Raw genomic sequence first — 23,158 nt, forward strand, 5'->3', positions numbered from 1 at the left:
CAATAACGACCATAGGATAATTAACTGATGCTCAATTTGGAAAATTCCTCTCATATTCATATTGAAACTAACAAAAAATGAAGAAAAAAAAAACGAGGGTTATTCACTGGTCACTTGCCATAGCAAGCAAATAATTCTAATTCAATTTTATTTAATTATATGTTGAGTCGTTCAGTCATCAGAAAGACAAGTGAACGAAATAAATCGTAGAAATAAGAGTATTTCCTACGAAAGCAAGGGATTTTTTCCCAATATTTAACTTAAAGTCACCAATCAATCGACATTTTTCGCGCCGCCACCGACAGCGACCCCACGTGTTTCCATCATCGTACAGAAAATGGCGGTCTAGCGGCGTTCATTTAGTGCGGTAGTCGAAAATTCGATGACGATTGAGAACTGAATTACCGTGTGTCAGTCAGTAAAATTGGGGAAAACAAATCGCTTCCAACCCGTTGTTTGTAATTGAATCGCTGTTTAGTCATGGATTCTTTTAGTTATGGTAAGAATCGTTGAAATTGTACTGAACCGATCTGTCGGTAGTCTGTGTTTATTTCGTTTCGTTAAACAGCATAACTTGTCCCTTCATACCTATGTAAATCCGTAGGATGAAAAGACATCCCGTTAATGAATGGACACAATATTTTATACAAATAGATTCGAATTTGGTTAATGCATTACCAATTCTGGTATAACTGCAGTTTAGGTGTCCCTAATGGTTATGTACCTAACCTCTTACCATATAACACTATTCTTCAATAACACTAGCGCCACCCAGTTGATAGGTGACCCAAACTGCAGTTAGACCCTTAATTTAACTTACTTTTACTTTCAGTTCTTACCCGCTTACTGTCAGGCAATCATTGATTCAGATTTCCACGACTCCTGCCTCTCTTTAGTCATTGGAGCGATTGTAAATTTATAGCTTTTTGTCTCTAAATAATACGTTCCGAATTTCAGATCAAACTCCAGATAGAGTGCCGTTGTTACAGCCGGAGGTGCCGTCAGATGAAGAGGGTTACGTCGTTTTCTCTTTATCTCCCGGAAAATTCTACATCCAACTGGCAGAAACAGAAAATCAACTCAATGAACTTCGCACGAAAATTGACGAAAACTTTTCGTATGGCGTTGGCGTTTCGCCAACCGGGATTAAAGTCGGCAGTTTATGCATGGCTGTATATTTGGAAGATTTCTATCGCGCTCGTGTCCTTCGTCAGCCGACTGCCAACGAAGTCGAAGTGTTTTTCATCGATTATGGCAACACGGAAATGAACCGCGTGACCGAGTTGAGAATAATGCCCGACTCGTTGAAAACGTATCCGGCGCAATCGATCGAATGTTCGTTGTTTCACCATTCCGGTTACGTGGAATATCCGAAAGATGTGATCGCTTATTTCCGCGCTCTCGTCAATGATGAGCCGGTGACCGTGCGGTTTTTTAAGGAAACATCGATCGGTTACGAAGTGGATATTCTTGTTAAAAATGGTGGATCCGTTATCGCGAAACTTGACGCTAAATTCCCAACATTACAGTCTCATGTTAAACAGATGATAAATCTCGGCCGTGAAGATATTGTCGATTAGTAAGTATTTTAGTTAAAGCTCTCATCTAGGTAAATCTGGTCCCTATGACTGATTGATTCCTTAAAAATTCCTGTAAATGCTTTTAAAGGTGCTCGAAACCTTCAATTTTGTGAAAAGGCAAATAGAAATTTTTGTCTAGTTAGCAGTTGTACGATTACGCCTAAATCGGCACAAGGATTTATTCTTTACCCAATAAGGCGGTTACTGAAATCAGAACCAGGTTTTGGTAGTTAAAAGGCTGAAGATTTGCTCAGCTTTTCACAGATTCTTAGTGTAGAGTAAGGTTTAAATTCTTGGACCTCCTAACATTTTTCCTTTGACTTCAATATTTTCAGCAATGGAACTTACTCTACCTTAGACGTTCAGGTCGGGTCCGTGGAAAATGTGAGCGTCACCCATGTGAACAATCCTACAAAGTTTTACTGTCAGCTCGGTAAAAATGAGACGGTGTTGAATTCAATGATGGATGACATCGATACGTTTTGTTCCTCAAGTGGCGAGATTCCTATTACTGTTAGCATTGGAATGCCTGTTATTGGACAGTACAGTCAAGATGATGGATGGTACAGAGCGATCGTTAAAGGTAATGAGAAAACTGTTAAAAAAATTATGGTTGGAGTAATGAAGATTTTTCCACATTGTATTATGAAGAAGTATCAGGCTTACAAAGCTGTATATTTGACAATGATTTCCAGCTCTTATTTTGAGATAAATCTGAAAAAGAAGATAAATATGTTTCATATCCCCCCCCCCCCCCCCCCCCCGATTTCTCAGGATCCAGAATAATCAGATCTTTTTACTGATTGATTGTTCCGCTCTGATTTTAGGTGCTAATAACGATGAACCCCCGATTTCTCAGGATCCAGAATAATCAGATCTTTTTACTGATTGATTGTTCCGCTCTGATTTTAGGTACTAATAACGATGAAGTGGAGGTTCACTATGTCGACTACGGCGACGCAGAAACCATCGATAAAAACAAACTTCGAAAACTGAACGCAGAATTTCTTCAATTACCTCAACAAATCATACCATGTAGTTTATACAATGTCAGTAGTCGTGAGTCGTGGCCGAAAGAGCTCTGCGACAAATTCGAAAACATCGTGCTAGAAAAAGATTGTCGCGCAGAATTTGTATCGTTGAATCGAGGCGTTTACAATGTGATGATGACGACTGTTGATGGGGTGAACATCAATGAGATATTCCAGAATATTCCCGCGACGAGGTAAGTTATTTCTACTAGTTCTGTAATTTTGAGGATCAGAGTTATCTCCGGTTTAATTCACTGATATCATGTTCTTTTTCAGTCCGGCACGAGCTAATCAGCCACAACGAGCTATGCCAGAACCTTCGGTAAGATTCGAAAAGATGCTAATCGCTACTGGGGAATATAAAGATTTGTATATAGTGCATATTGAAGATCCTACTGATTTTTGGTGCCAGTTAATGGAGAATAGTCACCATTTGAAAGAACTTATGGATGAAATGCAGATTGTCTATAATGCAGTGAGTGCCACCGTGAATGAGCCGTCTGTAAGTATGGCTTGTTGTGCTAAATATTACGTGGACGATCTCTGGTATCGTGCGGAAATAATCAAGATCACACCCGATGGCATAACCGTCCAGTTCGTCGATTATGGTAATTGTGAATGCGTTACTCTGGATCAGTTGAAGAAAATCAGACCCGAACACGTGAAATTACCGACTCAAGGTATTCCATGCAAGCTGCAGAATCTACGTCCTGCTCGGAGGAACGATCAATGGTCGGCTGAAGGGATCGACCACTTCGTCGAATTAACGGACGAGAAAAGTTTAGTCGGTTCGTTTATCGGTTTAGACGACGACAGGAAATATTCGATCGTTCTTCTCGACCCGAAAGAATCCATCCAGAATATTCGAGATAAAATGATTCAATCTGGTCACGGCGAAACAATAACGAAGCCGGGTAAGGTTTCGGTGTCTGGTGCCTCATCTGTGTCGTCGTCTCACGGATCAACACCGCCTAGAATACGTGCACCCGCCACTGTTACTAACGGATATGCAATAGGATCGGCTGACGATGCATCGGCTGTTAATGAATGGAGACAAAATCGGGTCAGTCCATCGTCGCCGTCCGAATACAAACAGATGCCGATTAGAAACGGTCAGACGAGTGAAGTTTGTATAACATGGGTCGAATCGGCGACGCAATTCTGGTGTCAAACGGCCGACGAACATTCTCGTTTTATAAGTATGATGGGTTCGATACAGAACTGTTACCAAACGAAGAAAGATACGTTACTGGGCGCTCGAATCGGGTCTCCGTGCATCGCGATGTTTACTGATGATTGCTGGTATCGAGCGTCGATCATTTCCAAGTCTGGAGCGGGTTACGAAGTTTTGTTCGTAGACTACGGCAACAAAGAGGTTATACCCGAATCAAAGGTCCGCACTGTGATACCAGAGTTTTTAGAGATACCGCGTATGGCTGTTCAATGTTATCTAAAAGATGCGAAAGCGGTCAATCCGAAATTGAGCCCCAGTGAACAGGAGAAATTTCAGCAAATCATGTCTGGAAGTCTAATGTGTACATTTATAACTACCGGGCCCGATGATGGTTATCTGGTCGGTTTGAAGTCTAATGGTCGTGATGTTAAAGATGATTTGTTAAAGTTCAGGATTATTGAAGGCCCTGCTTCAGTAATGAAAGCGTGTTATAAACCTCCAACCGTGCTGCGCACTGTCGGAAGTACATTTTCTGCAACCGTATCATTTATAATCTCGCCGACTCAGTTCTGGGTACAGTGCAATTCCGAAAGTGACAAACTCAACCAGCTTATGGATGATATAGATGCTCATTATTCGAGTTCATCGACTCAGCAAATTTCCAATGTAGACGTTGGATTAGCCTGTGTTGCTAAATATAGTGAAGATGATGGTTGGTATCGAGCTGAAGTTACTGCAGTTGACGGGCAGTCTGTCAAAGTTAACTATGTCGATTATGGTAACTCTGCTGATATTGCCAAAAGTGATTTGAGGGACGTCGATAGTCGATTCTTAGATCTACCAAAACAAGCTATTGAATGTTGCCTAGATGGTATTCATAATCCGAGTAGAGAAGCTATTGCTAAGTTTGAAGACATAGCCTCAGATGAAGGTGTTATTGTCACCGTAAAGAATGGTTCGTCTGGAAGGTTGAATGTTGAGCTTGTTGGTAATGAGGCCAGTTCAGTTGTACTCGATATGAACAGCGAGGTTCGTAGGCTATGTTCCTCGGCGGTTCCAAAGTTACCGGATCCTACTCTTCCGTCCACATCCGTTGATGGATACATAAGTCACGTTAATACACCCGGCGATTTCTATATTCAACTCGTTCAAGATGAAACTCAATTGACCGATATGTTTAGTGAACTTCAAACGCACTACGGTTCCCGTTCGAACCCGCTGAATTTGACTTCTGTCGGTGCGTTATGTGCTGCCGAGTTTTCAGAAGATGATACCTGGTATCGCGCTAAAATTCAAGCAATCAACGGCAACTTAGCTCAAGTGTTGTTCTTCGATTATGGTAACATGGAAGAAAAGGCTATCAACGAATTAGAAACACTTTCTGATGACTTCTTACAGCGGCCCCCATATGCGTATCATTGCACGTTTAATAAGAATAGATCGGCAACGTCGTGGAATCCAGAAGACATCGCTTGTTTGAAAAAATACATGGAAACAGAAGTGATGAATGTGGCTTTTGTGGGAGATTCGTCGCCTTATTCAGTTCGCATTCAAGTCGATGGACAAGACCTCGGAGCGTTGTTCGAGTATTCAACTCCACCAGCGCCGACCACGCCAATTTATCCAGCCCAAATAATCGAATCGGGTCGTCAACAAGGTTACATTTCTCATGTAGAATCGCTAGATGAATTCTATGTGCAGTTAGCCACGCAAGAACACGATTTGGATAATGTAACAACGAACATGGAAAGTCTTTGCGCACATGGTGGTGGTAATCATTTAAAAGTGTTTGATGTTGGTACGCCGTGTTGTGCTGAGTTTTCTGAAGATGAAGCGTGGTACCGTGCTGTGATAACTGATTATGTTGATAATGAAAAAGTGAATGTACGCTTTGTTGATCACGGTAACAGTGAAGTAAAACTGAAAGCCGGTTTGAAGGAATTACATCCAGCTGTATCATCTTATCCTCCATTCGCTATACAATGCACAATCGGTATCAAAGGAAATGAAAAATCAAAATCAAAGTTGATCGAGCAAACTGAAGATAAGGCTCTTAGTATTGATTTTGTCTCAACAACTGGTGCACCGTACAAAGTTAGACTGTTCGACGGTGCGGATGATATTGGAAGCTTTTTCTCGGCCAGACCCAAGGTGGCTGTGACTTCATATCCCGAGAGACTTGTACCAAAAACAGGAGTAAAATGTTACATGAGTCAAGTGGCAAGCGTACACGATTTCTACGTGCAGTTAAGTGAAGAAAGCTGTAATCTGGAGGAATTGATGGTTGAAATATCGAGCGCTTACAATGCACAGAGTGCTTCATTAGTAAATCCGTCTGCTGGAAGCCCATGTGTCGCTCAGTTTTCAGAAGATGAGGCTTGGTACCGAGCTATTGTAAAGAAAATCTCTGGAAACACTGCTACTGTACAGTTTATAGATTACGGTAATTGCGAAGAAAAGGATATCCATCAGCTGAAAGAATTGAATGCTCAAATAGCCAAAGCTCCGGCGTTTGCTATTAATTGTTCTCTAGGATCTTCGATTCCTGATACTTCGGATAATACGGATAAATTGTTCCGAGCAACTGACACAAAAGAACTATTCGCAACTTTCAACAACAACATAGCTCCATATGAATTAGAGATATTTGATGGCGACACTGATATCAAGCAGCTGTTCACTGGTTCGTCAGTGGGTTCAGTAAATGAATCGGCTCAACGTGTCGTAGAACAAGGTGAATTTTACCCATCAAGAACCCTGACATCAGATAAACAGACCGGATTTATTACTCATGTCGAGTCGCCTAGAGAGTTTTACATTCAGTTGGAAAGTGAATCGGACCAGCTCGATAAAATAACAGATGAATTAGCTGATAAATATTCGTCACTTGATGAACTCGCTTATCGCCTGTATTCACCGGTAATTAACCAAGTGTGCGCGGCAAAATTCTCTGAAGATGATTGTTGGTATCGAAGTGAAATAATCGAAATGGCCGGAGATACAGCAACTGTTCGATTTGTTGATTACGGCAACTCAGAAAAGCAAAATATTACAGAATTGAAATCTCTTTTTGTTGAATTGAATACTGTATCGAAATTGGCATTGACATGTAGCGTGAATGCTGGAGGAAGACAGTTTACTACTGAGGATGCAGATAATTTGTTATCGGCGACTGATGGTAAAACACTGACTGTTGAGTTTGTGTCTAACGCTCAACCGTACACGGTTAAGTTATACCTAGAATCAGAAGACATTACCTCACAATTTGAACAAGATGAATTGGCTCATATTCCAATTGTGGAATTAGGTTCTAATTTCCACGAACGAACCCTGGATGTTGATTCTTTCGAAGGATATATCTGCCATTGTGACTCATTAGAGCAGTTTTATATCCAGATGACCAGCGAGGAAACAATGCTATCCATGTTAATGGATAAACTTGGTCAGTTTTATGAAAAGCTACCGAAAGATCAGCAGGTATTACAGTCACCTGCTGTAAATAGCCCTTGTGTTGCACAATATTCCGATGATGATACATGGTATAGAGCCATACTACTCAGCGTCGCTGATGATGCGACGGGTGAAGTTGAATTTGTTGATTATGGAAACTCGGAAATGAAACCTCTCGCCGAGTTGAAAACGTTGTCACCGATCTTTGCTCAGCATCCAAAATTCGCCCTGCATTGTACAGTCGGTTCTGGTCAGTATACAACTGAGCAAGACGATGAGTTTTGTGAAATCACACAGGACAAATTACTGGAAGTGAAACTTTTGACAAAGATCCCACCGTTTGAAGTTTCTCTCTTATGCGATGGCGTTGATCTAACTGCTAAGTACAGAGCAATGGCCGTTACAGAGAATACTAATCCTGCTGCGCCATCTTCAGTCATTGATTATCCAGAACGAAGTTTAGAACTGTGTTCACTGGATGGTTATGTGGTACATGTGGAATCATCATGTGAAATTTATGTACATCTCGCCGCTGAAGAGAATAGCCTGGATAAACTTATGGAAGATTTGAAAGCATATTATGAGAGCGACACATCCAATTATGGTGCCACGTTAGAAATTGGAAGTGTTTGTGCTACTAAGTTTTCCGATGATGATGAATGGTATCGGGGCCAAATCACCAAAATATCCGATACAAAAATTACTGTGCAATTCGTAGACTATGGAAACTGTGAGGAAAAGTCATCCTCAGATTTAAAAGCTTTGATGCCTCAATTCTTAGAGCTTCCCAAATTGGCGATTCCGTGTTCATTGGGCAATAAATCGCTCACGGAGGAACAAACTGAAGAATTCATCGCAGAAACTTCAGATAAAGTTTTAGAAATTCAATTCACGTCTGAAGTGGTGCCATACACCATAAAGATATCGTTCGAATCGGTCAATATTATCGATAAGTTTTTGATGAATGAATTGAAGGAAACTACTCTAGTGTCGATCAAAGAACGAACAATTGAACCGGGTCGATCTGTTGGTTATATCAGTCATTTTCACTCGATGAAAGAATTTTACGTCCAGTTAGCAAACGAAGAGGATCAACTTGACAGTTTAATGGATAGATTGAATCATCATTATGGTTCAGTGACTGCAGAAACAAACGCATTAACAGAAACTGTACTAGGCGTACCATGTGTAGCTCGGTATTCAGAGGATGAAAGATGGTATCGTGGAACTATTGAAAGTGTGAATGAAGATATGGCGATCATTCATTTCATCGATTATGGTAACAAAGAGGAAAAGTCAATTGCCGATTTGAAATCGCTTTCAGTTGACTTTGTCGATTTTACTCCATTCGCTATCAAGTGTATGGTGGATGTAGAAAATGAAAATACTGATACGTGTGATAAATTTCACGAAAAAACAAGTGAGCAAGAGTTGCAAATCCAATTTGACACCACAGGCGAACCATGTCTCGTGAAAGTGTTTATTGATGGGGTTGATGTTGTTAGTTCACTTATGGACCCCGTTGATTCTAGTTCTGTTGAAGTCGATGTTGTTGATACTCCTGAGAAGATTGTTTCAGCAGTAGAATTTGACACTGTTGATTCTAGTTCCATTGCATTTGAAGCCAATGTCATTGATGCTTCAGAGAGTGCTGTATTGGCAGAAGAAAATGCTGGCACTTCGAATGAAACGTTTTCATTGAAAAGTCTTTCTGAGGCTTTAGTGAACTCTGAACTTAACGGGAATAAGATAAATAAGGGACCGAAATTACCTACACTTGATGTTGACCTCTCTCAGCCTTATAAAGTTTGCATATCTCACATCAATACACCAGCTGATTTCTACATGCAATTATCGGAGAAATCTGATGTTGTTGATGAACTTGTGGATAAACTACAAATTGAATACTGTGAAGGTGGGACTAAAATTGTTGATGTTGGATTGGGACGCCTTTGCTGCGCTGTGTATGATGATTCGTATTATAGAGGCATTGTAACCAGATTTACAGGTGCTAAAACGGAAGTATTATTTGTTGATTACGGAAATAGCGCGCTGATCAATACTGCTGAAATTTGTGAATTGAAGGAGAAATTCCTGGATATACCTATTCTCGCTATTCATTGTAAGATGGCTGGATTGGTCGATGAAAATCGGTCGTGGTCTGTTGAAGACATAACAGCGTTTGAAAATCAAGTGCATGATCAAGAGTTAACAGCTGTATTTGAATCGATGGAGGTTCCATTTGCAGTAAGATTAAGCTCATTGAATGATGATATCATCGATATATCTAATACAATACCGACTCTTAAATCTGCTGAAACAGAACCCGCAATCGTTAATGGCAAGAGCTCCACCTCTCCGGAAAATGATGAATTTGAACTGAAAACGAAACTGAAATCCAATTACTCCCATTTGAATATAGCATCTGGTTCGAAGTTGCGAGTGACAATCGGCAATATAAAAACTCCAAGCCAGTTTTGGGTGCAGTTAGCTGAGTCCGGTACTGTCATTGAGGAGATGAATGTGAAATTATTTGAATTTTATGAGAGTTGCGATAAGACTGTATTCATTGAACAACCTGAAATAGGTCAAGTTTGTGCTGCTAAATTCTTTGAAGATGGGAATTGGTATCGCGCAATTGTCAAGAGTTTCAACGATGAAAAAATTGAAGTTTTTTTCGTAGATTATGGAAATACGGCAAAAGTCGATCATGTATATCAGTTGAAGCCATCGTATTTGCAAACTCCAGCCCAAGCAATAGAATGTTTTCATCTGTGTTTGAAGTCGCAAAAGGGAGCCTGGACAGATGAGGCTGTGTCATGTTTCTCCGAATTAGTCGCTGATAAAGTTCTTGTTTGTGAGTTTGCATACAAAGGCACAGACAGTGATATGTATATGGTTCATCTACTGGATATGGGTATACCAGTAGCTAAATCATTGGCAGAAGCAGGCATGGCTTTGTACATCGAAAAGGAGCCATCTTTTTTAGACGATAGTGCGGTGTTGGCTGGTGATTCTGGCGACGCCTCCGATACCGCAGGAGAAATAATTGAAGGAATTTTAGATGCGTGCCAGAAATCTGTCGAAAGCCCAATGGCAACTGATGTAGATCATTCGATGAAATGTACTGAAATGGAAGCCATCAAAGATGACCTGAAGTCCAATGAAGATTCACAGTTGGAGAGTGAAAGATTTGCGGATGAATCTAGCGGTGACATAGAAATAGAAAATGTGCAATCTGCATTGGTTGATGAAACATATGAAGAGTTGGAGAATGATCAAAATAACACGCAGTCAAATATAGAAATAACTCATGATTTCGATAATACAACTATAGATATCGAAGCCGTTGATAGAGAATTGGCTGGTATGGTGACGATAGATGAAATTCAAGAGGATGTTTTCGAAGAAGAAAAATTTGTATTAGATGAAGAATTGATGGCTGAAATTATGGACGATAGCAGACATTCGGACGCTGTAGAAAATGAAATAAGTGTTTCGACTGATGGTTCAGATAAAAATATAATAGCAGATGAAAATGCTGCTACACCAGAAATACAAATCACTGAGGCTGAACTGATAAGTGAGACCAACAATGAGTTAATTACCTTGGACACCGTTGAAAATGAAGAAATAGAACCAAATGATAATGACAAAGGTATGGCTGAAACAGATAATAGCTCTCAGGTGGACACTGCAGATCAAATACAATGCACTGTTGAAAAAGAAGAATTTGAACCAAATGAAGATCTCAATAGTATGGTTGATAGGACGGAAGAGGAAACTGCAGATTGCGATGAAGAAACACCATCAACAGGTGAAAAATTGGAGGATCAGGATCCGACTTGTCAGAGTTCAAAAGAGGAATGTGCAATTATTACTTCAATTGAAGAGGTGAATGGTGATCAAGTAATTCCACCCTCAGTTAACAATAATGAAATTGAAACGGTGAAAAGTGACACAATAAGTAGAGCTGAAGATTCTGGTGTTGAGATCAATACTAGTCCAACAACTCCTGTCTCAGAAGAAGCATCGTCTTGTATTATCACTCCAAACTCGGAGGATGATGATAAACAGCTGATTCTGAATATTGAAAATTTCAAATCTGAATCAGTGGATCCTTCTGTTGTGAATGAAATTGCTGAAACGCTGTCTGAGGTTCAAATCAATGAATTTCAAGTACCTTCGGCCATTGAAGCGAGCAATGATTCTGATATTCATAAAGCTGATAATTGTCACGTGGATGAAATGATTGGAGGTTGGGGTATGCCGCCTGTCGGTGGTATTGAGTGGAAAGAATCACCACAGGAAGAAACTGGAATTACGATGAAAAGATGGGTACCAGAAGATTTCGTAAACTGTATTGTAAATTATGTAGAAATTGAATTGAATGAAGACAGTGAATTGCTGGTGACGTTTATAGCTAATGGAACTCCCAACGACTTCGCTGTTCATCCCAAAGCTTCGCACAAGTTATTGAAGAAACTGGTGACAAAAATGAAACAGCACGTCTGTAGTGAGAACAGTATTCAAGCAGAAAAATTTGAAGTTGGTCAGCCGTGTTTGTTCACTTCTGATGCTGGTGAATCTTGGTGTCGTGGAATAGTCATGGCGTTCAATGATGATAATACTTACCAGGTAAGTATCATACATCAAAAAAAAATATTCTATTTTCATATGTTAATACTTTGTGCCTTTATTTTCAATTGTAGGTGAAATCAGTTGACTACGGACGGATAGAGGAGAAAATCTCAATTGATTATATGAGATTGATTCCTAAAATGTTCATGGAAATGCCTCCACAGGGATTACGTTGTTCGTTGTATGGTATTGAAAACAAAGTCTGGTCTGACGATGACAAAAGTACATTCCTCAGTAAGTGCTGCTGTTTTTTTAGATTTTGCTTCTTCTCTACTGAAAACTGAATTGATAAAAGTTTTGTATGTTGGATTCTTACAGAACTTTGCAGACGTAAATTGATGATGAGTGTCAACAAGAAATTGGAAGGTGCGATTCCTTACTCGGTTTACCTATATCCCCAGACCGACGATGATACGTCAATTAATTGTCAACTCGTGAAAGAAGGAATTGCTAGCGTGATCACGGGCTCTGAACTTGAGATTGAAGTCGACCTCGTTGGAGGAAGTGGTGATTTGAATATCGTAACTGCTGGTAAGAAATCCTACTGTCTAGTCAGAGCGAGGAAAATCCTTTGTTATGAATTTTTTGCAATCCTTTTTCAAAAACATCTCTTTCTAGAAGCAGCAGGTGACGATAGTAATAATGAAATGACTGAGGAGTCACGGCAAGGATCAGGAGATGCACCTCAGGCAGATAGTTCTCAAGATATTTAAGGGCGATGTAAAGTTAAAGACATGTTTTGGAGGCTGCAATGCTTAGCTGACATTTTATTTTACGCTCTCTTCTACAAAAACTTGGGTGTTGTTTAGATAGCACGGACTTGATAACGATTTCCGATTATGTGCTGTGTTAAGTTGTCTGTAAATAGATAGTTTAAAAACTTATATTTTTAATGATGTGAGGAGATGCATCGAAGTATCGTTTCAATTAGTTCATATGAATTACTTGCAAGTCAGGTAATCAAATTCTTTTCTACAATTTGTCTGAAATAAATTGTAATAACTTTTATACGTTGCTTTGCCTATGTTAGGGAGTTTCTGTTTTCAAGCAAAGCTTCAAAATATTGTACTTAATAGAATCTCTTTCTAGATCAGATTTTCCCAGTTAGAACTTTGTCTCACTTGTTACTGCAAGATGCATTTAGATAATCCACCTTTTCATGTTTTTTTTGGTCGATGGTTCATGCAACTGTTAGAATTATTTCATTTATGTAGTTCATCGATAATTAGTTACAAAATACATTTTAGGAACTACTGATGTTTCCTTAGTTATTGTTTCAAAAGATTGTATTCTTAATCATAATTATAGTGTGTTAGCTTGTGCAATGATACTAGTCATTCATAAATCCCCATACACCATGTAATTATAAACTCTTGATATTTTGAATTTCATTGTTCACATTTAGGCATGTCACACCGACGATTCCTAATTCGTATTTGAACACCAAATTATAGTTAAGATTAATAAAGAAATTTTGAAATTGATGTGAGAATCTTTCTGTCATTATTGGTATTTGGTTTTTCAATGGATTTAAGTTTGAAACAAACGGGCCGAACCCCTTGACGGATGAAGATGGTTTATGCTAATTCAGAGACATTTTATCGGTCAGGGGGCTGGTGGAAGCGAGTTCGGGAGTGATACCGGACCCCTGGCAAGCGAGGATGATCTTTGTCCGGTGGTACACCACTGAATAACCGAAATTACAGCAAAGCTGCTTCCTCGATAGAACCGTAAGGTGCTGCCGCTATTTTGGTTATATGCGGAATTACTATACACTAAAATGTGCCGACTGTGGTAATCAAAAATATACAATGAAATTTACAATAATTGGCAGAAGCTCTATTATTTATTCATTAGAATTCAAACTAGACTCATTAAGAATCGATTGTGACTGAAGAGCAATATTATGATAATTCATTTATTTAGTGGTATATGGTGCTGCCGCCTATTCAATATGTCTGCGCCCATGTAACTCCATATTCACGTGTACCTAATATCTTCGTAATTCACTAATTAATCTACTGAATATCCCCATTTGAAAATATGGGTAAAACTAATAAAGATATGAAACTACCTGAAGTACCTCGTGGAAAACCCAAATCTGGACGGGTGTGGAAAAATACGAGGATGGCTAGGTGAGGATGAATTAAATTAGCGGACGGTAGTCAGTAACCTGACTGTGGTTTAGTTTCACGATCGGATATTTTCACAAACCACAGTCAGGAATGGGAAGGTCATTTTTGTATGAAATCTTCGTCAGCCAATTTGACTGACGAGTAATTTGCCTGGCATTTCATTGTCTCTTAAGATATCTGTCTCATTTTTGTTGTAATCGACGCACAACAGATTCGTAGTTTGTCTGATACCTATAACACCTCACCTGACGATCTTAATCCATGGGCAAATCGGCCGTAAAGTGAGAGTAAATTTCCGTCCAGTCAACAGCTGCCATTTTGAAAATTACTGGAGATGCCGGCACCTGTGGACTGAGGCCAGGACAACAGCACAAACTAACAAAGCGAAACGACGAAATTTAAAAAAATTAAAAAATCAACACTTATTCACATTTTTCTTTTACCAGAAATGTATTATTTCATTATTTATTATGGAAAACACGAAGACTTGAAATAAAAGTTGGAAAACCATCAAAAATAAAAATTGTCGTTTCGTCTTGGAAGTTTTATATAAATCCTTGTAGGTCCCCTTGTCTTATCATGCCACATGTGCAATACAGAGAAATGGCGGCCAATGGCGAAATTTGTGGAGAAATTAATTAATTTCTCAAAATAATGTTGATTAATCACTCGAAACATACATAAAATTGGATTATTTCGAAAGGTACCTGTGTTAGTTTGTGAATTAAGCCATTAATTGTGGACTGAAGTGAATAGAAAGTATATTTTTGAAGTGTTACTTTTTTCAACCGTGTTTTGGTCCTTGTCATCCCTAACGTTGGTATAAGCCCATCCGATTATAAAAAGCTTACCACCAACGATTAGGTAACTAACTAAGCGGACGGTAGTTAGTACCTAGCCGTAGCGTAGTCGTAGGTAGTCATAGACGTAGGCGTAGGCGTGTAGGCCTAGGGTAGCCTCCCAAATTCCAGCAGCAGGAAAACCACACATTACAGCATACACTGACAGTCACAGTTGTCGAATTAATTAATTTGATTTACTTCAATTCCTTCAAAAACATTGTACCGGTATTCAAAGTAAAAAAAAACATCATCGACATCCAGTGAGTTAATTTGCCGCTGCAGTTCCAACAACACCATTTGTAATGTCTTTTTTCTTTTTGGAGGGCTTCGGATATGGTGGCCATAAAATCGTTTAAGACATCATGGAATAGAAAGATGCAAGCTAAATCTGATAAAATGGCAGTTAAATTACGAGAGAAAGAATTGAAGGAAGCCCGAAGTGCAAAAAAGGAGGTAATAAATGAAGAAGGTTGACGCTCGGTGAAATATACATGATATAAAAGCGCATGTAAGGTGTCAAATTGATTTGTCTCATAAATCAGGCTGCCAGATTACGGAGTGAAGAAAAGAAGAAACAGAAGCTAGAGAATGAGAGAAAATCTGAAATTGTTCAACCAGTTAGTATTTCTAGATTCTTTATGACTTAGCAATTAAACAATTAGCTAGCATTGATTTAACCTCATTAATATCAAATTGTAGATAAGGGACACAAGGAAGATCAAGAGAATGAAAAAGACACAACTAAGAACTATTGAAAAAAGATGAGAACTGCCAATTAATGATTGATTGTTGTGTAGAAATTGTAAATAAATGGAATATGCATTTTCTAAGTTATAAGAATACGTTATTTAGTTAGGGCCTATGTATGTGTATGATAGGATGAAGGAATCATGGATTCATTACGGTATTTGTGTCTTCAAAGAATTAAATATAACCTCCTCCAGATGATATCATATTTTTGTTTTCTAAGGCATTTGACCTAAATGATGGTGACTTCATGGTTTGTAGCGAGACTTGTGGCTACTTGGGTCATACAGGGTCAGTCTGTTCATGAAGTTATTGCGATGGCTCGACTATGTCTTTCATGGGCGCATTTCACTTTGAAAGTAACACACTTTAAGTGCTTACCCTTACGACTACTACCTAGTCACTTGTTTGAAGATTATTCCATATCAATCAAGATAAATCAAGTCTGGTTTAGATTTCGCCTATCATAAACACAAGGGACATATACATATATTTCGCAGCTAATGTCAAAACGGAGTCCTTTAAACTCAACAAGGCAGTTGAACTCCAGACGTCTGTCGAGTACCTATTCGTTCACATGTACCAAGCAGCCCTTGAGTACACGTAAAACAATTTCATCTCAGCAGATGTGTTTGCATCCTAAGCTCTATTATCTTCAGAATAAGAAATGACCCAAGACACAAACACCTCTAAGAATAAACTAAAACATTTCACTTTTTTCATCTTTATTGTTTCTATTTCTTAACAATCCAACACTGTTGTCGGTTTAGAATCAACTACAATGAATGTAAAATCCCGCTTTAGCTTTTGGTGTAGAGCTGGGAAATAACGTAGATGGTAGAATATGAACCATATCAATAATAGGTATACCGAAATACAGAATTAGAACTATATTTTTGAATGACAATTTCACTACTTCCGATGAAACTTGTTACATTTTCATTCAATAAAACAGACAAATCGCGAGCACCCGCTTCAGTTTTCATTTCAGTAAAATATTTCATTTTCGGTCTTTAACTCTAATCGAAGGCCATTATATACATAGGAAATTGTACAGAAAAGACAATAGCACAGTCACTTATATTTATCATATTAGCGGAATATCAGTATACATTATATATACACAATTATCCATAACTGTTTTACCTAAGTATAGCACCTATACTAATAATTTCAGAAATTATGATAAAATAGCTCGAAATACCTACGAAATAAATTAATACGGCTTTTGAAGCAACGAACGCAATATCGATTCACGAATGAAGAACTTACTATCAAAAATTACCAGTAAGAAATCACTATTATTATATTAGTATTGTATGATAAACATTATTATCTAAGAGACAACGGGTATTTCAGAAATAACAGATATGTACACCGTGCTAGGGTCGAGCAGCGAGGAGTCGAATATCTGCGGATTCCGATTTAGTATTTGTGATCGGCGATAAACAGAGACTTAGATCCAGCCGCACTGCTGACACCTCCTTCATATTTACCCATGGCGGCGTCACCATTAGCCTGCAAGCAATAAATCAAGTTACAAAATAAATCACCAGCCTAAATTATCTCCTATTCTTTAATAAATCATTAAGATTCTTTACCTTAGCTCGGTTGAGGAGTTCTTTCTGGCCAGCGGCGACCTGTTCTTTCTTGCCCTGCCACGCTTGGAGTACACTGGCCTGAAGAGCTCTACCGTAGGAGAACGTTAAAGCCCACGGTTTACGTCCTGGGTATTTGTTGATCGCATCAAGATTGACAGTCGCATCTTCTTCTGATTGACCTCCAGAGAGGAATGTAATACCTGAAACACACAAATCAAGTTCAAAGATATACAAACGATATAAAAATTTCTTATAAGATATAAATATATATATATATATATATATATATATATATATATATATATATATATATATATATATATATCAAAAATATAAAATAAATAAATTGCAGCTATAAAAGGAACATAGAACAATAAACAGTACGAGACAAGACAGTTCTTACCAGCAACTGCAGCTGGTACTGTTCTTTGTAAAGCTTGTACGGTAGCCATAGCGTTCTGAACGTGCGAGAATTTCTTCGGACAGCCGTGTCCGGCGGTGACCATGTTCGGCTTGAGTAGAGTACCTTCTAAGAATACGTTGTGTTCATTCAATGCTCGATACTGGTAGCTCAAAACCTGCCGACAAATACAACATCGATATCAAAACATCGAATCATCTCAAATTTAGTTTATGCTGTTCAGATGTACAAATAATTTTCTGAGAATTTCAGATACATATTTTCACGCGTAAATACTCAACATCAGATATCACGATTAGGAAAGATATTCAGTCTTATTTCAATAACTTTATATACTATACAATGGCAAGTGAATAGGCATACTAACCTCTTCAGTAACATTCTGTGCCATGTCCAAGTCGTGATCACCATCTGGTAAAACTTCAGGTTCTACGATCGGAACGAGTCCGTTTTGCTGACAGATACTCGCGTACCGCGCCAAAACATTCGCGTTCTCAATCATAGCCTGATGAGATGGAGTGTGAGGTCCGATCTTCAATACGCATCTCCACTTGGCGAAATCGGCGCCGTGCTTTTTGTACTCGGCGCAACGTTCGGACAAACCGTCGAGACCCTGGGTTGTACTTTCCCCATGAGTGCCGGCCAAAGGTACTACACCCTTATCTACTTTGATACCTGTTCAATTAAATCAATATTAGAATCATTTACAACACTGAATTAAGTAAAAGCTACTGAAATTCAGAGCATTTTTTAACTCGTTTTAAGAAACTAACAATTTTAGAATTCATCACTTCAGTTTTATTCTCATAGAAACCTATTTAACTTGTATAGTTTCATATCAATCACATTATTCCAGTTAATGAAAAATCCGAAATAAACATAGTATCAATGTACTCTAGGATAATACAGATATATCTGGATTAGGTTAAAATCCAAATTGGAATTTAGGTGAGTGACCGTGGTACGAGGGTATGATCGACGTGATCAAAATCTGGGCTCGATTGCCGACTCGAGAAATGGTCGACAATCAGGTTTCTGGCGGCAATTTGAAACCGAACCACTCCCCTCATTTAAGAAAACCCTGCACGATGGAACTATTCTGGAGTTGAACCAAAATCTGCATGAAGTTGAATTTGACCGTTTTAATCACCTGTGATGATGCCCTTGTCCTTCAACATTTTCGGGAATGGAACGCCGCCGTCGGATTTCTGGTAGAATGTTTCGTGGAACATGATGACACCGCTGATATTCTCAGCAATCACATCATCAGCGGAGAAGAGAAGTTGACGATAGTGTCGTCGGTTATCCTCTGTATTCTCGACGTTGATCTGCGCGAATCTTTTGCCCATCGTTCCTGTGAAACAAAAATTCATCAGTTGTAGTATGAATATCACAACAGACTAGCCACTTCTATTTGATTTGCTTTTCCCCAACTTATCTATAAATGTTTATTTCCCAGGCTTGATTTGATTCCCATCAATAAACACAGCCAAATAGGTAAAACATACAAGGAAATTGTTTGGTTGTTCCGAAAATCAGAAATCTAACTAAATCTCAACAAATACCCATGACTTTTCATTTGATTTTCAGCTTTTCACGAAATTCCTCGACTTTTTGAAAATTAAACAAAATTCCCCAACTTCTGTCTGATTTCCTCAGGCAGAACCTAGAATACTTTCTATAAAAAGATCCTGTTTGGAGTCTTATAACGAAAAAAATGTTGTTCTTCCTATTATAGTGCATCTTACTATCTATCAGCTTCAGATCGCTATCACTTTATTTAACTTAATAAGATCTATAGTTTTTACCAAAAAAAACATACCAGTACTCTCGTCGGCAGCCAAAATTCCTTTGCCAGGAGCTACAATCCTGTTGGCGATGTCAGCCAATTCTTTCTTCTGTTCTTGAGAAAGCGCGCAAACATATCGGTTGGTGGCCATTTTGATGACAGGTCTACAAACAAGATTTACAAATTTAATTCTTTACCAAGTCCATAGATTCTATTGGCTAATCCAGATCAGGTGGTAGGCACACAGAAGAAAACGAAAGTAATGTCTATAGGTTAAACTCGACTACATATTTATAGCCTAATTGGAATTTTTATTTATCAATCAGCCTATGCATGGAGTTGGACACACCTCCACGTCATCCAATCAGAAACCTGTAATCAATCAATACGGCTAACTGCTGTTGACATGAACATGTTCAATGTGTCAAATTCAATTCATGCAATCAAACTAATTACTGGTACAGATTAAAGCACATTCTGAGAAAATTCGCTCCAAAATCTAATCTTCGGCAAGAAATCTGGGTGACCAAAAAAGGAGGTCGACCTCTCCGGTTTTTTCCTGACTGCTGGGAGGGAGGTCATATCTATCTTAAATTATGATCCTTTTTCTCACTGAATCAGTCATGACTAACAACACTAAAATACCACATTTTGCTGCACTTTAACGTTCATTACTCTGTGAACTAATCTGGAATAAAATCAAATCTCAAATTTCATTCGAATACTCACTTTTTCCAGTGGAGAAATGAAGTGCAGTCCGGGAGCTCAGCTCGACTCTTTAGAAGTAACCTTCACTCGTGACCTCATACGCCGCACAGCGCATGCCTGTCAAAATTAGCACCTTGCAAAAGTAGTTCCAATTTATTGATGGTTTTATTTGGTAATGATGTGAAACATTTCAGATATGCGATATATTTCCCACCACTGTGAACATTTGTATCTTTTCTAATGATTGTAAATTCACCATTTGGTTATTTTAAAGGAATAATTTCAATGCGATAGTAGACTGGTTGCCGGTCTCTACCTTTAGTTGACTGCGAATGCAGAATTGAACAGGTAACCAGTCTAAAGTAATAGAAGTAGCCCTTGCACGCGAGGTCGGTACTCATCGGACTACGGCCCGGACAATAAATACGGCTCATTCATGCATGAAAGACGTCAATACACTTGAAGGTTTATTCCGTTCGGTAATACCGATAAGGTCTCCGTATTCCATCTAAAAACGCGAAAGCATACGTTTTCACTATGAAAAACATTTTATTGTAAATGTCAACCTTTTTCCAAATTTACATATAATAAAATGGTACAGATCCGAGATAGAGAACTCAAAGTTACCACAAAATGTGCTAAATTATGTTCAGCGGTGCAGAAATGGTCAAGTTGGCAATACAACAAGCGTTCAGACAAATACACTGATGACATTTAACAGGTAATATAAATTATAAAACGTTTACAACTTTCTGTATGCATCATTTCTACAGATTGCGTAATTTAAACAAAAATTTGTTAACTAAAACAGAAATCCCACATTCCTTCAATACGAGTAGTTCTTTACTAGAAGATGGAAGAAGCCCACATCTGTTTGAGGAGTTTGAAAAATGAAGTGCTTAATTTACCCAAGAAAAATAAAACAGTGCAACAAGTCATTGATGGTGTTAGATACAAACATTTAAATACTTTATCAAATGCTGTTTCTTGATTAGTATATTTAATGCAATGGAGTTGCATATCATACAAGTACAAATAAGACTGGACTCAAAGCAATATTAGTTCTAATTTCTTTATGATCCACGGTTACGATAACCAATACATACTTTAAACTAAAATAAATAGACATACACAATAACATTCTCTACTACAACTGAATTAAAATCACAACCAGATCCAGTTCCAAGGTTATGGGTTAAAGTCGACTGAATTATGAATAATCAAATATTTCAATCCAGAACTAGGAAACTGGTTCTTGGATGGCCTGGCTTTACCAATCAGGGCTGGAGACCTTTGGTTATATTTTCCCCGTTCAAAGAGAGTGAAATCTGAAGGAACTAATTGGAATATCTCCTCAGTGAAGCCCAGCAGTTTGAAATGAGATGAGAGATGATTGATTGCAGCATCGATGATCAATGAACAAAACATACGTTTACTTACAAAATTAAACACGTTATTCTTTTCTTCAAATTGTTACAAAAATTACTTTCATTTCTTAATAACGCCACCCTATAATATCATTATACTACTCGCCGCACTTCGAAAAATCGCTTCAAATAATAGATTTGTCCTAAAGTCATCGCGACTAAAACCAAAGCTTCGAAGAAGGACCACAAAACCACACGTGAATTGGTGTTATCGTTGACTGAAAAAAGAAATAAATTACTTTTTTCAGCTGGTAATATCTGCGTTATCCATAATGTAAATGAACTGATGGGAAAAACAAATTTTGCTGTTTCATTCAAAGCTAAATCTGAATTGGATTTTAGTTTGATAACTTACTTGATCTGTGAATTCGTTCGCGGACTTCCATGTATTCTTGTTCGTGTTTCACTCCAGTCAAAGCCGTTGATAATTCGTTGATCATTTCTTCCAGTTTATTTTGGTGAGCTGAAAGATGCATTTAAACCAAATTAATGCGTTAATGTTTAACGAAATTCAATTGATGAGAAAATAAGTTCATCATAGTTTATCGAGACTTTTTATATAAATGTATGAAATGAATAAAATATCCTCATTTCAATCAAAATTTCAGGCACATTTCAACATAAAAAATCATGAATTATCAAATTATCAAAATGAATTTTCTAGCAAGCTTCATCTGCAGTGTGAGGACATTTTCGTAAAAGATTTTGTCCAAATAACGGAAAAACCTTATGAAAATATGAATAAAGCCATTTAATCGAACTGGGATTCTGCATGAATTCAAATATATGAAGTGAAATATTTACCATCTGTTTCCATTTTATTATCTTCTTTAGGTTTTTCTCCGATATCCATCGTAAACATGATAACTTTAGGAGTCATAGTCGACATCTTGTTGCTGAAGCAGTATTTATATAAACCATCCATATGGGCAGCGAAAGTGTATTTTCCATTCGACTCGCGGTCTCCTGTATAAATTACTTTACTGTCCGGGCCAATTATCTGAAAAATTGAAAACTTAACGCTACAATTCGTATACATTTGTAATCTAATGATCTTGAATTAAAAGGGTCGACTCTGCATTTGTCCGGCAATGAAGGATGAAGGAATGGGAATGCACCACCTACTGCCCAAAGAATTAAAAAAGCCCAGCTCATAAGTCATGACATATCTACACAATGCTGATGAATTGGAAGCTAAAATATTTGTTTTTCTTTCATTGGAATGATTTCCCTCGAACCCTGGACAGCTTGGTCGAAATCTGAATAGGTCAATAATACCTTGACATCGATGTCCAAAAATCCGCCTTCGGCAACTTCGAACATCAAACTCAATTTTGTACCAGATTTTACTCGGTCGAAAAAGCACTCCTCGGCATTAGCGTCGACACCGATAAAATAACCGTGCGCCGACTTCAGACATAACATAGACACCAATATTACGAACAGACAGTGAAGCGTTTCCATTTTGACAAGCGACGTCTGAATAACCGGCTACTGAAATTAATCCTAACTATGCCACGTTCGCTTAATGGTGGATCCACAGTAAGTTACGGACTCATGGATCGGACTGACCCGCCAGTAACCCGTGATAGCGGCAGTGCGCAGCGCGACG

The 23,158-nt window shown here is 38.3% G+C and overlaps 4 protein-coding genes across 4 annotated transcripts; 2 read left to right on the plus strand and 2 right to left on the minus strand.

Moving 5' to 3' along the window:
• Window positions 1–395: 395 nt before the first annotated feature.
• On the plus strand, window positions 396–13,329 carry LOC141900755 (protein tudor-like). Its single transcript, XM_074787783.1, has 8 exons — window positions 396–499; window positions 958–1,579; window positions 1,916–2,163; window positions 2,493–2,805; window positions 2,888–11,873; window positions 11,948–12,110; window positions 12,195–12,407; window positions 12,495–13,329. Exons 1-8 carry the CDS (start codon window positions 481–483, stop codon window positions 12,587–12,589), a joined length of 10,659 nt encoding a protein of 3,552 aa, XP_074643884.1. The 5' UTR covers window positions 396–480; the 3' UTR covers window positions 12,590–13,329.
• Window positions 13,330–13,828: 499 nt separating this feature from the next.
• LOC141900167 (coiled-coil domain-containing protein 86-like) lies at window positions 13,829–15,750 on the plus strand. Its single transcript, XM_074786935.1, has 4 exons — window positions 13,829–14,011; window positions 15,177–15,306; window positions 15,396–15,470; window positions 15,553–15,750. The coding sequence occupies exons 1-4, from the start codon at window positions 13,920–13,922 to the stop codon at window positions 15,616–15,618; spliced, it is 363 nt and encodes a 120-aa protein (XP_074643036.1). The 5' UTR covers window positions 13,829–13,919; the 3' UTR covers window positions 15,619–15,750.
• Window positions 15,751–16,308: 558 nt separating this feature from the next.
• Window positions 16,309–20,217, minus strand: LOC141899513 (fructose-bisphosphate aldolase-like). Its single transcript, XM_074785876.1, has 7 exons — window positions 20,141–20,217; window positions 19,445–19,575; window positions 18,773–18,976; window positions 17,990–18,297; window positions 17,605–17,779; window positions 17,202–17,401; window positions 16,309–17,118 (listed from the first exon to the last, which is right to left on the minus strand). Exons 2-7 carry the CDS (start codon window positions 19,560–19,562, stop codon window positions 17,026–17,028), a joined length of 1,098 nt encoding a protein of 365 aa, XP_074641977.1. The 5' UTR covers window positions 19,563–19,575; window positions 20,141–20,217; the 3' UTR covers window positions 16,309–17,025.
• A 449-nt stretch (window positions 20,218–20,666) lies between these two features.
• Window positions 20,667–23,076, minus strand: LOC141898760 (transmembrane emp24 domain-containing protein 2-like). Its single transcript, XM_074784840.1, has 4 exons — window positions 22,825–23,076; window positions 22,351–22,546; window positions 21,902–22,009; window positions 20,667–21,764 (listed from the first exon to the last, which is right to left on the minus strand). Exons 1-4 carry the CDS (start codon window positions 23,008–23,010, stop codon window positions 21,640–21,642), a joined length of 615 nt encoding a protein of 204 aa, XP_074640941.1. The 5' UTR covers window positions 23,011–23,076; the 3' UTR covers window positions 20,667–21,639.
• Between the last annotated feature and the right edge of the window lie 82 nt (window positions 23,077–23,158).

The sequence above is a fragment of the Tubulanus polymorphus genome, chromosome 2 (genome assembly GCF_964204645.1).
Source record: "Tubulanus polymorphus chromosome 2, tnTubPoly1.2, whole genome shotgun sequence".
In the NCBI taxonomy this organism is placed as follows: Eukaryota; Metazoa; Nemertea; class Palaeonemertea; order Tubulaniformes; family Tubulanidae; genus Tubulanus; species Tubulanus polymorphus.

Excerpts from the sequence above, each read along its gene's own strand:
- LOC141900755 (XM_074787783.1), top strand. Across the intron at positions 2,164-2,492 it reads GTACAGAGCGATCGTTAAAG|GTACTAATAACGATGAAGTG; the intron begins GTAATGAGAAAA and ends CTCTGATTTTAG. Across the intron at positions 12,408-12,494 it reads TTTGAATATCGTAACTGCTG|AAGCAGCAGGTGACGATAGT; the intron begins GTAAGAAATCCT and ends ATCTCTTTCTAG.
- LOC141900167 (XM_074786935.1), top strand. The coding sequence starts at position 13,920 with ATGGGTAAAACTAATAAAGATATGAAACTACCTGAAGTACCTCGTGGA. Across the intron at positions 14,012-15,176 it reads AAAAATACGAGGATGGCTAG|GGCTTCGGATATGGTGGCCA; the intron begins GTGAGGATGAAT and ends TTCTTTTTGGAG. Across the intron at positions 15,471-15,552 it reads AATCTGAAATTGTTCAACCA|ATAAGGGACACAAGGAAGAT; the intron begins GTTAGTATTTCT and ends ATCAAATTGTAG.
- LOC141899513 (XM_074785876.1), bottom strand. The coding sequence starts at position 19,562 with ATGGCCACCAACCGATATGTTTGCGCGCTTTCTCAAGAACAGAAGAAA. Across the intron at positions 17,780-17,989 it reads CACAGAATGTTACTGAAGAG|GTTTTGAGCTACCAGTATCG; the intron begins GTTAGTATGCCT and ends ATTTGTCGGCAG. Across the intron at positions 17,402-17,604 it reads AGTACCAGCTGCAGTTGCTG|GTATTACATTCCTCTCTGGA; the intron begins GTAAGAACTGTC and ends TGTGTGTTTCAG.
- LOC141898760 (XM_074784840.1), bottom strand. The coding sequence starts at position 23,010 with ATGGAAACGCTTCACTGTCTGTTCGTAATATTGGTGTCTATGTTATGT. Across the intron at positions 22,547-22,824 it reads TTTTGGACATCGATGTCAAG|ATAATTGGCCCGGACAGTAA; the intron begins GTATTATTGACC and ends TCAATTTTTCAG. Across the intron at positions 21,765-21,901 it reads CGAACGAATTCACAGATCAA|TCAACGATAACACCAATTCA; the intron begins GTAAGTTATCAA and ends TTCTTTTTTCAG.